Source organism: Rhea americana, unplaced genomic scaffold (genome assembly GCF_003343005.1).
Source record: "Rhea americana isolate MKP2758 unplaced genomic scaffold, rheAme1 scaffold_255, whole genome shotgun sequence".
In the NCBI taxonomy this organism is placed as follows: Eukaryota; Metazoa; Chordata; class Aves; order Rheiformes; family Rheidae; genus Rhea; species Rhea americana.
The window spans coordinates 374,569-391,283 of NW_028186374.1; the positions used below are offsets into that span (position 1 = coordinate 374,569).

The 16,715-nt window shown below is 53.9% G+C and overlaps 1 protein-coding gene across 5 annotated transcripts in view; it reads right to left on the bottom strand.

The window, feature by feature from the left end:
* The window catches only part of CDIP1 (cell death inducing p53 target 1), an 18,742-nt gene extending 3,855 nt beyond the window's left edge, over positions 1-14,887 (bottom strand). The window contains exons 1-4 of one of the 5 annotated variants that reach the window (XM_085307193.1): positions 14,744-14,887; positions 13,339-13,471; positions 811-913; positions 111-209 (exon numbers count right to left, since the gene is read on the bottom strand). In XM_085307193.1, coding sequence (XP_085163319.1) covers positions 111-195 — 85 coding nt within the window. In that variant the 5' untranslated portion in view covers positions 196-209; positions 811-913; positions 13,339-13,471; positions 14,744-14,887. Of the gene's footprint in view, positions 1-110; positions 210-810; positions 914-2,566; positions 2,589-6,935; positions 7,598-8,243; positions 8,471-13,338; positions 13,472-13,938; positions 14,036-14,743 lie in introns of those variants that run through there. The other 4 variants (XM_085307192.1, XM_085307194.1, XM_085307196.1 and 1 more) reach the window with 4 other exon arrangements.
* Positions 14,888-16,715: the final 1,828 nt, after the last annotated feature.

A 16,715-nucleotide genomic window follows, 5' to 3' on the forward strand; every position in this document is an offset into this window, starting at 1 on the left:
CGGCTGGGCAGCGCTGCAGGGAGAGGCCGTGGCCAGGGCATTCCCCAGGGAACCGCGCGCTCCCGGCCGCTCAGCAGCGCCGGGGCAGAGGGCCGCCGCCGCCCCGGTACCTGTCGTGGGAGGCGGGCCATGCTTCTCTTCGATGAGCGGTGCCGAGGGGCCCCCGGGGTAGGGTGGCGGAGGGTCGTTCGACATTGCTCAGGGCCGTCCTGCAAGGAGRGAAGCCCTTGGAAAGACGTCGGCCACCGACCGCGCCGCGGCACCTGCGCAGAGCTGCCGGCTGGAGGGAGGCGGCAGGTGACGGAGGTGGCCCACCGCTGCGGCCCCAGCCCCGGGCAGGAACGAGGGCATGGCCAGGCAGGCCTCGGCCCGGGCAGCAGCCAGGCGGTGCAGGTGCGCTGCCGGCACATCAGTACCCGCGGTTTGGGGGGGGGGGTGAGGGGGTCCTGTCCCTTCACGTCAGGCCACGGCCAAGATGTGGGGCAGCAGCAGGTCACCAGTGCAGTTCCCAGGTATGGGGGGGGGGGTGTTACGAGGATGGAAGCTGCTCCACAAACGGCCTCAGCTGCAGCATTACAGGACCAAAAATAGGAACGAGGTGCCCAAGCTAAGGACAGGCTCCTCCAACAGCAACCAGCAAATCATATGCAAACCTGCCCCGGAAGGGAAGGCAGGACATCTTTCCACTGACCCTCAAGTATAAACTTTGTGGGGAAGGAGCAAAGTCAGAGTATCTCCTCTAAATATACTCATTGAGTTAGGATGAGCTTTCCAGCTCCTACTTCCAGCTTTAAGCATCAGAAAATTTACCTTTCTCTTCCTTGTGGCAATGAGCTCAGAGGTTTCACTACTGCTAAGAAAGCAACAATTCTTCTAAGCCACGTGGGGCAGAAGCMGTCTTATCCCACCGAAGCTGTTGGAAAGGAGACAGCAAGCGAGTGAAGCGGCACCACTGCTGCAGAGCAGTCTTGTCCACCAAGCCGAACCCGTCCGCCCCTGGGAGCGCGCAAGGGGCCAGGGGCTCTGGTTGGGACCCGGTCCTCGGGTGCTGCACCCGACGGCCGATGCACGACCACCAGTCATCGGCAGGACCGAGGTCGCATGCCCAGGGCTGATGGGGGGGGGGGGCTCAATCCCCCCCCGCTCCAGCGCTGAAGGGCCGGCCGTGCCTGCTCTTGTCCCCACCTCGCCGCGGCCGGGTCGGTACGCCCGCGGAGGACAGTGCTGCCTGCATAGCGCCTTTTCAGCGGCCCCGACCGAGCAGGAAAGACGCACCCCGGCTGCGCCCACCGCAGCAAAAGGCCTTCGCGCAAGGCGCGCCGGGGCAGGGCCAGGGCAGCCCCGGACCCCAGGAGACGGCCAGAGCGGGCATTGCTGCCGCACCACCCSCAGGCCGGGCGAGCGAGCCAGGGAGGCCAAAGCACGATGCGTGGCGGCAGAGAGGTGCCCGGGGAGCCCAACCACCTCCACGTGCAGCTGCTCAGCCAGGCGAAGACAAGGCTCCAGCAAGCACCGACAACAAGATCCCTTCCTCCCTGAGCTCTAACCCTAACCCGCTTTTCTAGCCTGCCCTTTCTGCCTCTCTGAGCAGCTTCCTGCAAGGTGGCAGAAAATCTAATCAGGGCACAAGCGTATTGAAGAGCATGATTACGAGGTGGCCATCACGGAGAAGCTTGCTGACAGCTCGAGGAACTGAGCAAAGCCCAAACGGCCATACGGTCTCGCCAGGACATGTGTATTTAATGACCAGTGTTTCTTCTCAGAGGTCATAAGCAATATGTTCCAGACACCCAGCTTCAAACTGTAGCACTGTGGCAGCTTTCCTTAAAAGCCTAGGAAAAAAGCGGGATGCTCCCTGTAATGTTTACAGCAGCGCTGTGGCTGCATGAGCACTYCCAGGGTGAGGAAAACCCCCGGYGCTCCTAGTGCCAGGCACTGCAGAGCCAGCCTTCTCCTTCAGTGACCTACAAAGCTACAGCCTGAGCTGTGCTCTTTTTAGCTTCACCAGGGTGTAAAGAAAAAAAAAAAAGAGGACTTAGTCTTCCGACAGCAGCCAACCAATGCAGCCTGCACACACAGGAACCGCGAGGCCTTGGRCCGGCTCACCTCCGCGGTTGCCGGCGTTGCCCGGAGGAGCCGAGCTTGCCCGAGTCCTCGCCCAGAGGCAGCGACCCGCCAGAGAGCGCGTCTTCGCCTCGCGAGCCAGCTGAGCCCACGGCTTTAGCACATCTCCCGTTACCGCTCGAACGCCGCTCTCTGATCACGTAACGTCTTTCAATACATCCAGGCCTTTCTCCCCCAGGAATCTAAGCCGCTAGCGAGAAAACCCAGGCGGCAACCCAAGAGCCRACACTGCCCACCTGCCCCGCTAGCCGCTCGCACGCCGCCGCAGCAGCGCAGGCCGCAGCTTTCCTCCCAAGAGCAGCCTTCTCCTGTTCCTCAGCTTGCGGAGATAACYGTCAGACTCCCCCCTCGAACGGGGGAGCTGCAAGGAGGCAGCGGCGCGAGCAGCGCGCACCCAGGGCACCTTCCTTGGCCCGGGACAGGGCAGCACGGTTCCAGACACCTCTCCTAGCCCCGAGCGGGAGGGACCTGCAGCAGAGCCACCCCGGGCCGTCGCAGAGCCGAGACGGTCGCTCCAACGCCGCTGAGCCCTGGGGGACCAGGCCCGTGGCCGAAAGGACGAGCCAGGCTGGCGCGAAGCTCTTCAGTGACGGACGGAGCCGCTGGACGGAAGGACGCGTCCCCCAGCCGGGCTCGAGCACGCTGCAGGAAGCGCCTGCGCCACCTCGACCAGCAGCTAGAGGCGGCCACGGGGGCGACGGGGCAGGAGACAGCGGAGCCCAGCACACACCGGGCCGAAGGACGGACACTCGTGGTCTGCAGAGCTGTTCTGCTGGGTCTTAGCAGACTCAGTCACTCCTAATGCAATATCCTGTTTACTTATTAAGAGAGATCCCTAAAGAGCAAGATGCTGGCCCTGTGCCCTTCTCCGGAGGGAAAGCAAGCCTGATGATACTTTTAAGCCTCTCAGAAGCTGTTTCTCCTGTGCTTTCTTTCATCTTTACACGAGAAGCACAAAACTAGCTTCAGCCTATTTCCGCTAGGGACCTGCACGGGGAGCTCCAGGGCACAAGGAGCCCCTTCCGCGGCTCAGCTGCCGCCGGGCGGGAGCTCGCCCAGACCATCGCGCCGAGCCCCTGCGATGCTCCCACCGCAAAGCAACGTGGGCACAGCGAAGCGCACGGATCCCCCCCGCCGGCGTGCCCGCAGCGGCGCRGACGGCCGCTCTCGCTCTCTGGAGCGAGTCCACAAGACCTCTGCAAAGATGCGGTGTTTTTGTGAGCAGCACCTACGCCGGGCAGGACAGCGGGGAGCCTGCAGCGTGCCCCCCTCCTGCCGCCTTGCAGGGCCCTCGCGGGTGATGCAGGTTGACAGCGTCTGGGCACTGGGAAGCTCCAGCCACTAAGCAGCCCATCAAAACCACAGTAGTAGTCGCATCAAAACATGATCCCCTGGATCCATACGTAAATAGCGAATCTTGTTGCTCGGCATTTCTTTTTGGGCAAAATTGCTTTTGGCAAATCTGACATATTTTGCACCCTCTGGTCTGCAGGCCAAGCCGACCTGCCAAAGGGGAACAAAACTTACTCTGCCCACGGCAGCAACGCAGAGAGCCGGACTCCAGCGCCCAGCCACAGCTGTGGCAGAGACGTCACGGCGTGCGAGGGCTGGCGCGCCCGTCGCACGCAGGAAGGCCCTGGCAGGGCTGCGCTTTGCACCACGGTCACCCTCACCCGCAAGACAAGCCGTTCGGCCGGCGTAACGGCCCTGCGCAGGGCCCTTGGGCTGGCTCGGCCGCGTCAGCGAAGGATCGYGCGCTTCCCAACCTGTCCTGCTACTGTGCTGTCTTCGGTGTACAACTGCCTCTAGAAAACAGGGTAAGGTTTAAGTCACCTGCAACCCAGCTGCTCTCGCTGGGGTGCGGAGCACCAGTCCGGGACGCTGTCCTGCTTTAACCACGTTGGTTCCTTAAAGCTGCAACACCAATGCACTTCTAGCATGGAAAAGCAGCTTAGACAAGCCAGGCAGTTTTCACAGAGGAAGAAATGTTCCCAAGGACGGCCCCTTCATCCTGCTGAAACGCCATCCGCACTGGGGCTTACTGGAATAACCACTCCCACAGAAGAACTGCACGCCTAGGGAGAAACCAGCGTCACACACAATTCAGGCGAAGTTCACCAGGACTTAAGTTCAAGCCCAGATGGAACTGCAAACRTCTAGTGCAGGGCCTTTGGGAGCAAGGAGCCATCTCGTGATCATAAGACTCAAAAGGAGTAGGAGGATGGACCTGACGCGGTGCTCAACCGCGTGGCCACGGCATACGTCTCCCCGAGAAGGAGAGCCTGGGCCGGCAAGTTCTCTGCCGCGCGTTGCTGCAGCATGGACAGGACAGCAAGTTGTGCCTGGCCCCACTGCTCCAGCCAGCTTCATCTGCGCTGCAGCACTACCGAACGGGGACACTCCTGGTCCTCCTCGACTGTCCTGGGCGCTTGTGGCCTTAATGGGTGATCCATTGGCTGGCTCTCCTCTACCTAAAGCCCAGAGTGCTGTTTCAGGCAGCTTCTGGGCAAGGAGAAGAACCAGCCTGTATCAACAGGTCTCTCTGGATATCATTTAACTCCCAGCCYGAGAGCTCTGTCAAAAGCTTCTCTACAGCAGTGAGCACAGCCACAGAGCAGGTAGGACAACGCGCACAGCCCTGCGTGCTTGAACACAAGGTTTTCCAACGTGCTTCCTTCATCAAGAAAGGCTCCAGATTTCCTCTTAACTGGTGATCGATACTCCAAGCTTCCCTGCAGTGTGACACGTCCTAAGCTGACACATCTGCCAGCTGCTCCCAGAAGCGATGAGGGAAGTGGAAGGATGTGTTARGGTCCAGGTTTGTCCCCAGCTCCCCGAAACGATCTTCTCTCATACACACCACATTTCCCCCACTGGCTATATTTGCCCTTCTGCAGGCTCAGTGCAGAGAGTTCGGGTTTCCAACAGGGCAAGAGGCAAGGTCTGCTCCCGCAGCAGGTACGGCGGGCAGCATCTGCCAAAATCAATTAAAGCGCGGCACGCAGCGGGACCAGGCAGCAGGTAACGTTGTGCCACCAGCACGGCTCCTAGCTGAACCTCTCACAACRTGCCCCACAAGCACACCCACCAGCTCAGCACATTGAAAATATTATGCCACAAAAAGGGCAGCTTCAGCCCCAGTTTGAATTGCTGCCCGTTAGGCTGCACTGCTTGGAGACTAGACCTGGGTCTGTTAACCGTGCGCTCTGGCCGGGCRGTAGCTACGGGTGCTTCGAGCCRCCTTCTCCCATACGAAGCCACCACRGATGAGATAGATAAACCAAAGGAGGGATCGGATCACTGGCAAGTCTAACTCCCGTGAAACCCTGGCGGTGAGCAGCTCGGAGCCAGTCTCACAGCGCAGCTTCGATGCGCTTCTGAGGACCACGCCAACGAGCAGAGAGACAGTCTGCGCTGTCCTTGCTCCTGCCGTGTTTGACAACGGGAGAGCCACGGTGCTTGGGCTTTGTACGGCCTACCTGGGCAGTGGCTCTAGCCCTGAGAGAGGATCCTCAACCCAGCTTGGTAACGTTGGCCCTTCCAAAGCTCCCCATACACGTTTGGAGATCTTACCTCCAAAAAATTAACTCATGATATTTTTGAAAGAGGAAAAAGCACACTAAGATTAAAAKGAATAAACAAAAGAAAAGCATGGAACTACTTTCAGTTTCTTTGCACATCAAACCCRGACACAAATTTCAGCTTCCAGGCTTCTGTAAAGGTCTTGCAGAAATCAAATATTGATAAAGACAGACAAAGTTGGGATTTGGCTCAGCCTGAGACACGGTCCTAGCCACCTTCAGACAGACCGCTGCCTTTGCTCAGCCTAGTCTGACAGGCATCTCACACTGTCTGCCAAGAAAACACTTGGACCGGGGGGGTTGGGGGAAGAGTATTTACCTGCTGCTTGTGCTGTTTGAAGATTTAAAGGAGAGAATATTGAGAATAAGAACATGCTAGGTATGTGCAAAAAAAGGCAGATGAGATGCTAACAAAATGTCATTTGACAGAAAGTATGTTACCCCTTGAAAGGCCTTTAAGAACAGTAAGGAGATTCTCTGAACTGAGCACTGTTGGATTAGAGGTGGATGGAGCCACGTCCTGACCGTGGCAGTCACGGTTACCCTCCATCACGAGAGCATTTCCAAGCAGCATCTCCAGCCCGGCCCTGCTGTTCTGTGTGTCATACCTGAGCCTCAGAGCAAGCCCCGACCGCTGCCCTCTCCACGCGCATGCCCGCTCGCCTCCCGCACGGATCAACTTGCGGGGATGTGGCTCAGCTCCCACGGCTCCTGAAAGTGCCAAACACAGGCCACAGCAAACACCTCTTATCTCGAAAGGAAATATAGCAAAAAGCCCTGCTGTAAAAACAGCACCACTGGATACTTCTGCCTGTTTGTTATGCAGAAGAAAAGGTGTTTTCCGTGTGAATCAAACTCCCTCCTCAGCCATCCCTCTTCCCAGGTGCATSTGCTGTCTCCAGTCCATGTACTGCCTCCCCAGAGCCAGGAGGGAAGGAATAAGCACAGGACAGAGCTGCAGCCTCCTTAGGGAGGAGAAGCACTGACAGTGCTTGAGCAAGTAGCACGTACCCCCTCCTTAACCCTAGCGGCACCTCATAAATTCATCAGCCCAGGTCCCGGGCAAAACAGCACGARCGCGCCCGCCTCCAGCACACACGCACCGGCACATACCGAAACCCAGGTGAAGGGCTAACAGAAAGGTCCGTTCTTTCCCAGAGTGACTCAGCTGCATTTCCCCAAGCACAAGCCATGTGCTCGCAGTATCACTGCCTAGGAGCAAAAACCCACCGTGCAGAAGCAGCCAAGCTGCTTGCAGAACAGTAATTTTCTCCCACACTTCCGCAGTCAGATTTCAGACGCAGAAAACTGCTCCATCCAGGAGGGTCAGGCCTCTTCCTTCAGCGCGGGGATGCAGAGCTCTGCTGGCAAAGCTGGTCGGAGGCAGTACTTGAAAACAAAGGATTGTGTGCCCAGGAGGAGACCGTCGTTCACGTTAGCAATGTAGCTACGTCAGATGCCCGAATAGAGCAGATAGCTGCTCTAATGCGGGCAAATCCCTGGAGTAGCAGCCCCCATTCCAGTTATCCTACCTTGGGACCTTGGACAAACCATTGGACCTCCATGTGCCAGGGTAACCCAGCAGGCAAATTGAGTAAGAGCAGGATCCTTGCTGAAAGCCAGGTGGTGCGTCCAAAGCAGGATTTCCCAGAGAAGTAAATCCAAAGCACAACCAGATAATCTCTGCGATGCAGCCCAGGCTCAGCTGTCCTCAGCCAGAAATTCAGATTACTGCTTCTTGCAGCTCCTCTGTGTGGACGTCAGGAAAATCCGACCAAAAATCCCCCTGTTTAAGACAGGGATGGTTTATCTGCAACACCCACAAAGGGTTACGGGCGGGGAGGAGYGCCTGGAAGGACCTGCTGCCGCCTCCGGGATTCTCTCCAGGGCTCTTCGCCTCCGGATGGGCTGACCCAGCGCTCGCTGGCTCTCGACACCGGGGTTGCAAAAAYGGCATTGCCAGGACCCGGTTAACGTGAACCTTTAAAGCAAGACTAGCCGAAACGAACAGAAGGCACTCGGTGAGCTCTTCGCTCTGCGCTGCGGGTTTCCGAGCTGCAGCGCACGCGGCTGCAGCAAGCATCCCCGGCTCCGCAGAGCGCCCAGCGCTGCCGGCGCCCAGCGCCGAGAGGGGCTGCAGGGGAGTCTGTGAGCTAGCGGCAAGCGAGAAGCCGTTAGCCCAGGCTTCAGCAGCCCCTCCTGGGGACCAAACTCCGGCCTTTACACATTTAGGGCCTCCATGGGAGGCTTGGGCACRCACAGAGCACTCTCGACCACCCGAGCAGCCGTATTTATCCCTCCAACAGCAGCTTTCTGGGCAGGCCCAGAGCATGCTGCAGCTAGACTGCCTTGCAGGCTGYAAGCGGCCTCTGGCAAACAAAAAACACCCTCGCGCTCCGGGGCACCTTCTCTTCAGACATTATCAGCCGGTGACCCAGCCCCATAACAAAAGACAGCCTATAACATGCCGAGCGTTCTCGTGGACGCAACGATGCGATCCGAAAGCAACGCTGGGGACGACCCTGAGTTCCTCTGCACCTTAGCGATCTGCTCCAGAAAGGCTCAGGCCAGAGCAGGAGGGTGCTGCAGACCAGATCTCCGGGGAACCGGCAGAGCTGTGCCGCGAGGCTCTCCCTGATGCTCACAAACGGCCCCATCTAATGCCTGATAACATTCCCGGGAAAGCRCCTGGGGATTTCAGTACATCCTGCAAGCCCAGTACATCTACCTAATTTTTACCCTGAGCGGATGAGCGCTGCATTACATCATCCTTTTGAACGTTCGCTTTCTAGCACGCTTCCATAACCTACCCTGCCGTAATCCAGAGCAAACACAGCCGAGACCTACTCCAGTATTACAGCGTTTTAACCTAACGCCAAATGCTACCTATGCGACAAGAATAATTACTTGTTTAAACACACAAACAAAAACCTCAGCTCACAAAATTTAACAGCAAGTAAAAGTCCAAGAGGAGGCTGGACAGCTGCCCAGCAGGTCCCTTACATTTAAGGCAGCCACAGTTCTGTARCTCATCTATGATAGCAACCTATAACAGATGCTTAAGGACGAGCGTAGGAAGAAAACAAAGACAAAATGACTCCTCCATCAGGCTCTCCAACCCCCAAAACTAGTGTTTTCGAGCTCAGACAGCCTGGAGTTTCTCCGTGGACCACCCTAACCTCTGTAGAGCCCACCATCAGCCCGCACTCTGCCACACACGGCAGGGGCGAGGGCTGCTTTTGGGGTACAGGTATGAAAACGTCTCCTGTGGTTACAGCCTGCTGCCTGCCCTTTTCACYGGGCGCCTCGTAATTCTCACACCGAGAAAATGAATGCAGAATTATTACTCACTATTTCACCCAGCGCAGTTCATGATTTTATAAATTKCCTTCTCCAAATGATATTTTAAATATTTTATTCCCTTACCCACCCCATTCTTCCGCTGTTACCTCATTCTGCAGGATTTTTTTTTTTTTTTTGAGACAGAGAGAAAGTCAAATAATATGGCTACATCACTTTTTGAATCAAATTGATTAGATGTGTGACTTCCATTAAACAACACACCAAGCTCCAGGAGAGGAGGAAATCAGAAGCATACAGAATCAGCACTTTAGGGGAGATGTAGCGGCAGTTCAGCTTCAGAATTAATCAGAGCCCAAGAGCCTATTCAGAATTCCCTTGCAGATTTTGCAACACATTGAAATAATTGTGAATACATTGGTGGTGATTCCAGACCCATTTTCCTTCCAAAAGATGTACAAAATGCATGACAAAAGACGGATGTTTTCTTATCCGAGGCACAGTACCAGCTTGCTATAGGGCCAGCTCCAGTCTCCAAAAGCATTAGCATTTTCTCTCCCCACAAATAACCTTGCTTTGGCACCAGAGATGCTGCTGACACTTAGATTTAACAAGTACAGTGTCACCTTGCTGGTTTTCCTGAGGACTAGTGAGAAATACTTGAGTTCGCTCAATATTATTTAAGGCCCTGGCTCGTTCTYTGCACAGACGCGTGGTCTGGCGTTAAAGCAGGACTGTGCACGTGTAAAATCTGAGATGTCTTCTGAGTCCTACCACTAACAAGGAGGACCTGGGCACATATGCACTCGCTGTGCTGAGACCGCTCACGTCMCTACGTTCAGCTTCTCGCTCCCACAGTGCGACCACAGTTTCCTGTTTCTGCAAAGGAGAAAGCCTCGGTGGGAGGCCCAGGGCCCTGCTAGCGGGGGGKTTTCTCTCCCTCGGGCAGTTTGATGGGAGGAGGGTACCATGCACTTTTCTGCTCCCAAACTTGGTTCATCTGGGCCGCTCATAGACACACTGCAGTGTCCCAGCTTACTGATGGRGAAACTTCTGGGTTAATCAAAAGCCGCTGAATGTGTCCAGTCATCTCCAGCGTTATCRCGATGGCTCGTCTGGAGCCCTGGGATCCCCCCCAAATCATACAGTTCCTCCTGGCCCCATTTCTCCCTCTTGATCGAGCCAGACCTGGCTAGACTGCTCTAACTTTCCAGCGCAGGATGGTCATTTTGATTCCTAAATATTCTGTCATTTRGGTTTCAGCTTGCAGCATCCCATTCCTGCCAACTGCTTCATAACCACATCCCTAAAACTTCGCCACTAGCTGTTGAACAACGGCACGGAGCCCCTTGCTACATACCTGTCCCTCRGATCAAGCCAAAAGCTGCTTCCTCATGACCCTAGTTTGCCACTACTGCTCACTCAAGGCAACACACGGCAGTCCTGCCGGGGAGGCGGCCAAGACACACGCACCCACCTCGTTACCCTCGTTCGCTTAGACCTAAGTGGATCAGACAAATACACTAACCAAAACACAGATTGGCCAACCAAGTTCAGCAATGTTTGCAATTGGGCACACAGCGCCAAACGCTCTCTGAAAACAAGGGCGAAGGAAGACAGATGATGTCCTTATACCTCTCCAGGCCACGGCTCCAGCCACCAGCTTAGTTTTGGCACGCATGTACATGAGCCACACCAGAACTGCAGACAAAGAAAGCAGAAGACCTGTTGCTGAAAATCTAGACACAGCATCTGAATTTAAAGCATCTCTAATACTCAGCAACACACTTCCTCAAGTCTCTATTGTTTTTCTAAACTTTTTATCTGCCTCTCTGTCAAGTCAATACCTTACTACTTCACTTTAAAATTAAAAGCTTTGCTGGTCAGAGGGTTTTCTAAGAGTCTCTGGGGCAGAAGAGTCCTAAACCTGGGTCACTGCTCTCAGAGAGGTGACAATATTGCTAAAAATTCAATTACATGGAATTACACTTCAGTTACATGAATTACGCTCAATTACATTTATCTCCCAACTACTCTGGAGCATCCAGCACTGAAAGCATCTCCTGAGCCTGATGAACAGAACAGGTCCCACATCTACAACACTAAACAAGCAGGAAACTTTTTCCTCTCATCTGAATATCCTAGGAGCCAGCCCAAAACTGAGCTCGCCACCAAGCTAATGTGTCCTGAATTGCAGCACTCAGGAGGCAGTTGGAAAAAATGAGTGTGGCTTGTAGCTTGAAGCAAAAAACTTTGGGGGAACCTCCACTCCCGAAAGGCAAACATGCTCCAGATGACATCTATAAGAGCTACTATAAGCCAAGGGGAAGAGCTTATTTATTTATTTATTTATTTATTTATTTAGTGGTGATGGAAAGGGTTTCAAATCCCAGTGTTACTCTCTTGCTCAAAGACTATACTAAGATGTTGGAGGAGCTGAAGAAGGCAGGCAGGAAGAGCAAGCCGAGCCTTGAGCAGAGGCCTCCTGTGAGCCCTTCCTTACGTATCGTATGGCACAAGAAGAGCGCTAAGCTACCCGGAAGACAAACTGAACACGCAAAAGGCAGCTCGTGCACAGCAGCATCGGCTGTTCATCCAGTCGTCGGAGAAAAACGCAAACCAAAAGGGTCAGCAGCAGCGTGGAAATCCTACCATCTTAAAAGGCTGGTCTGCTACTTATTGGGAGAGAAATTCAGTAAAATATAATGGCTTGATTTTCACCTGCAACCAGTCAAAAATCTGGTCACAAGTTAGCAGCACTGCCCTGAATGCAGCTTTCGCAGCTATCATTTAAGTTATCTGCAACGGGTGCAAGCACGAGTGGATTTTACAGCTGCAGCGAGTGGGGCCTTCTACACCACAACAACTAATTTATTCTCAGAAAGGCTAATTTAATCTGGCAGTGGATGTTCTCAGAGCTTTCTCACACAGAAAAGCTTTTATCTTGGTTGGCTTAACAACAATCCAGCAGATCCAAAAATGCGGAGGGGTGGCTAAGGAGGAACGTTGTCCTTATATTTTGAGTCCTCTGTCCGAGCAATTGCTTTTGGTAACTACAGACTTAGAGAAAATGCAAAACGTCTCTTTTAATTAAAAAAAAAAAAAACAAAAAAAGCCAAACATATTTTAAAGCAAAATCTACAACATCTCAGGCTAACCTTCCACACATATTCTCAACTAAGTCTTGACAGAAGCAGCTTTGCTCTCAATAGAGCTAAAACTCAGCGAAGATTGTTAAATATTAGATACCACACTCACCTCCCCATCAGCATAGCAGGCCTGGCAGCCAGCAAACCCGGCCTGGGGAGTACCACCAGCTACTGGTAGGCGGCTTTCCCCAGCCCACGCTACAGAGGAATAAACTTCAGAAGAAATTCAGAAGCCCTCTGCAGCAAGAAACTGCGTTAGAGCATCAGAAAGTATTTCAAAGAGACTAATCCCAGAGCTTCCCCCCCATCAGCAGCCTCTGCAATCCACGAGCAGGGAGGGGGAATAACTAATTAAGGCCCCAGAAAGCTTCTTTTTGATGTACAAAACAACCCTCGGTGCTCTGAGAAGTGTCACCATCGTCCTGCTGCACAAGAGAAGCTGCTGCTACGCAAGGATCACAGCCTGAATCATTCCCGGGAGGGTCCCTTCGGTACAGGGGTAAGACTGTGCCCTAGATGGAGAACATCAGGTTAGGCTGATCCAGGCACTAGGGAACAAGGAAAAGCTCAGAGGAAAGCGGGACATTACAATAGGCCAGTAGAAAAAAAACTAAACCAACACAACACTTCCCTTGTTCCTATCAGCGAGGAAGCACTGTCCCAAGAATAGCCTGTGCAGAAAGCAGGAAACTCGGAGAGCAGCAGGGAAGGGCTGAGTCACGGCAATCTGAGGAAAAAAAAACCCAAAACCCTAACAACAAACAAAAGAGAAAGAGTGACAAGCAGCTGTCCTGGGTCTCGGAGACGCTACCAAGTCAATCCAGAACGTATTAACCCATCTTTATTTTTAAAAGCCCTGCAAACACATGGCACTGCTATAAAAGGCAGTCGCTCCCCCTTCTCTGCTCTAGAGAGGCAAATTTAGCCCCGGCTGAATTAGGCAAAGCTGCTCACGCTTCCAGGCACCAGCCTTGCAACACGACGCCTGCTTGGCGGCGCACACGTGCCCTGGCACAAACCACTCTCCATTTACACKCTGATGTTTGCCGGCTTTTGTGCCTCCCCAGCATCCCCATCCCAACCACACAAGGACTTAGAGGCTGGACAAAAAAAACTACAGGAGGGGAACTGCAGTGCACCCGAGGGCTGCTGCGTGCGCCTGGTGGGGAGCTGCTCCCCCTTACCCGTGCTGGATGGGCGCGAGGCGAAGCACGGCTTGGGCAGGTTTCCTTACAACGCACGTCAGCTCTCCCSAGAAGCCAGCTCTTCCCGGTGCTCCCGTTTCGCAGCCCGGCTCTGCACGGCCCCTCTAGCCCCCTGGAAGGCCAAGTTACTGTTAAGTTTCACTTCCAACGTGACAATCTTTGTTCCATGACCAAAACAAAATCAATTTTTATAATAATTCTCCCCAGGAGAGTAAGCTCGTTCATTYACCCATAAGCTAAAAGATTATACCTCCTCTGCCAGCTCGGGGGCTTTGGAAGGGAGCACGAGGGATTTCTGAGCAACGATGGCTGATTTTTAATCCAATTATTCAGCTACTCCTCACTAAATAAGGAAGGGGGCTGTATAAAATAAAATAATTGTGCTTCAGAGTACACTTGTAAAGACAGCTCCAGCTCACTTTCTCGGGATCCCAGTAGGGAGACGCGCACATTACAGGACCCCGGACCGCCGTGATTTTTCCTTTTTACATCCGCAAAGCCCATTTGCTTCTAGAATAGATTATTTTGTTCAGAGGGCCAGTATTAAACTACGGGGGAAGCTCAGAGAGTCTAACTTACCACTCCCCAGTGGTGGAAGAGCCTCTCTCTGCCGCCAAGGCAGCTCCTGGAGACGTAACTCGTTCCTAGCAGCGGGACCCTGCCTTGATGCTAACTCCCAGACAAAAGCTCGAGAAACTAAAGCAAATAGGCTCTCAGGGCTCAAACTGAAAGTAAAATTCTTTTCCGTCATGACCACATAAAACCACAAGTAAATAAAGATGAAATCTAGATACAACACAGGATGGCCCTGTGCTACAGAAAGATATGATTTATGATTTTGAGATGGAAAATAAATGCAACAGAAAACAATTATGCATGTTAACTTAAAGTGAGAGTACTCCTTCCAAAAGCACTCCTTCCAAAAAACACTAACAGGTAGCTAGCCTGTTAGGGCAAGGTAGGGGAGATTTTCCTTCCGAATTAAGAGGCTGGATATCAAAGAAGGTTTGGGGACATCCCCAGGTGGGAACGTCTACATGAACACTGGTTCAGGGCTGTAAAATCACCATCTAAGCACAGGCCCCTTCTTTTACAATCTGAAGCTCTCTTAATCTGCAAGAGACCTACGTATTATTCCGTTTTCTTTATCTGTAAGATTAGCAGATAAAAGCTAAAGAAAGCACTACTCATACAAAGTCACCTTACTAACAGCAATATATAACAAGCACATTACTTGATTTGCACAGAAAACCCCGGCTCATTTCTTAGGTCTGCAGTTTTTTTCTCCGGTCTTCCCTGTTTGCAGCACGTGTGCACAGATCAGCGCAGGGGAGCAGCTTCTCACCGCTACACAGTTGGATGTTTTGCTCAGAGGCTGGCATACCTGTTGAGAAGCTTGAAAGTAGGCTGTTCACACCTGCTGTCCTCGGTATCATTTTAATCTCTGTATTACTCAAATACTATTTCCTCCTTCTCCCACCTGGCAGCCATCAATCTTTTCCTCAGCTTGACACAAAGATGAAGTTAGTGGGCCTGTGCATAGAAAAAACTATCACAGTACTTTCATACACACAGCACACGCACACGCCCGTAGCAATACCAACAGAAGGAGCGCATGGCCCTGCTATAGGCTCTATAAAATCAGCTTTTTAAAAGCCATTTAAAAAGCTAGCTTCTTTACAGTCCAAGATGTTCTCTCCCAATTACAGGAATTATAAGAAAGGAAATGTATGCCTTTGTAACAGCACTACAAACRGTTGTAGAAACCCAATTTCATACTTCTTTGTATCTATAAGCAAAAAACGTACCCTGCATCAGAGCAGATATTAGAGGACTATGTATCTCCTCCTGCTAAATTCTAATTTAAAGGAGAAAAGATGAACTTTTACATAATAGAGTTACTTACAGTCCTTTTCTGGCTATGCTTAGGTTAGTGAGCAACGCAAGGCAATGAGAACAGACCTGCAGGTCTTGGCCCACTTTGGGCCAAGAACCCAACAACCCAACAACCCCTGAAAGCAGTTATCACGCTTCGCACCGCTGAGTAATTTCACGGCACGCGAGGTAGCGATGATTAGGAAGTGAGCTTCAAAAGCAAGCCCTAACACGGCGCCAGCACAGCCACCTTCTGCCTCATCCAGCAGAAGAGAAACGCGCGGAGCTGGACCGCAGGCAGGCTTGCGTGAGCCCCGTTGGAGGAACACCCCAAAACTCGGCACCGCCTTCCGCCCTCTTGGGAAGGGCTTGGGTTCAGGAAAAGGAGCTCCCTCGCTGCCGACCGTCCCGGCACAGCTAGAGCAAGAGCTTTTGGTCCTCAGCGCGCGAACGCGCCCCGCCGATCTAGCCTGCCACCTGATATTTTAGACACAGCCTGCAAGGTGACAACCCACGGGACGCTCCCAAGTTCTCCCTGGCGCAAGTTTCCATCTCAAGGAAAGCAGGGAGCTCTTAATTACAGGTGCAATAACAACACTTGACACCTATCTTCTCAGCACCAGCTGCAGGATGACCCAAAAGCTCTGGTCAGGAATGTCAGAGCTTATTCTTAATACGGCACAGAAAGCCAAGCTGAGAGGCGTTTGGGCAGGCAGAGCTTAAAGCCTTTTGCTAGAAAACAAGGTGGAAGTGCCGGTGGCAGCTCGTGCAAGGGCTGCGAGCCCCAGTGTCTGTCACGGCACGAGCTGAGAGGCAAACGCCTCTGCACGCGGGGACCGCGCGGAAGTTCAACCACGAGCGTGACTGCTGTGGGCGATCCTGAGGATGCCGGCGCGACGGCGCCCGTCCCAGCCTTGCCTGTTGCCACCCCGCCGCACCGGCCAGGCTCGGAGGCACTTCCAGGTTCTCCAGTCCAATCCCTCCCGTCAGCAGCAGGCGCAACGCCCTCGTCTCTCCGTAAAGCAATGCAACGCTGCTCTAAAAGCTGCTGCGGTTTTGCCTCTCCAGTCGCCCCGGGAGGCACGACCAAGATCTCAGCGCTCGGGCGGTTAAAGACCCTCGGGCCTCCGGCTAGTGTTTATTCGCGGGGATCTGCTGCCGTGCGGCACCATCCGCTCGCTGCGACGGCTCTCCTCGCCACGCAGGGCCGCGCCGCCGCCGCCGCCGCGTTGGCGGACAGCATCGGCAGCACCGTTTTTCCTCCTGCCAGACGAAGAGACCMGAGCAGGCGGCTCCAGCCCAAGCGCGCCTTTCCCAAGCGGGGCTCAYGGGAGACGGGCGCGCTCGCGCCTAGGCCTGGCTCCCTCCTCCGCTGCGGACCCCGCGGGCTCACGGACGGCGGCTGGCTTTCTCCGCGCCGGCCGGCCGGCCCCGCGCCTCAGCGGCGAGTCCCTCCGTCCCCTGCGCCAGCGCCCGAGCCC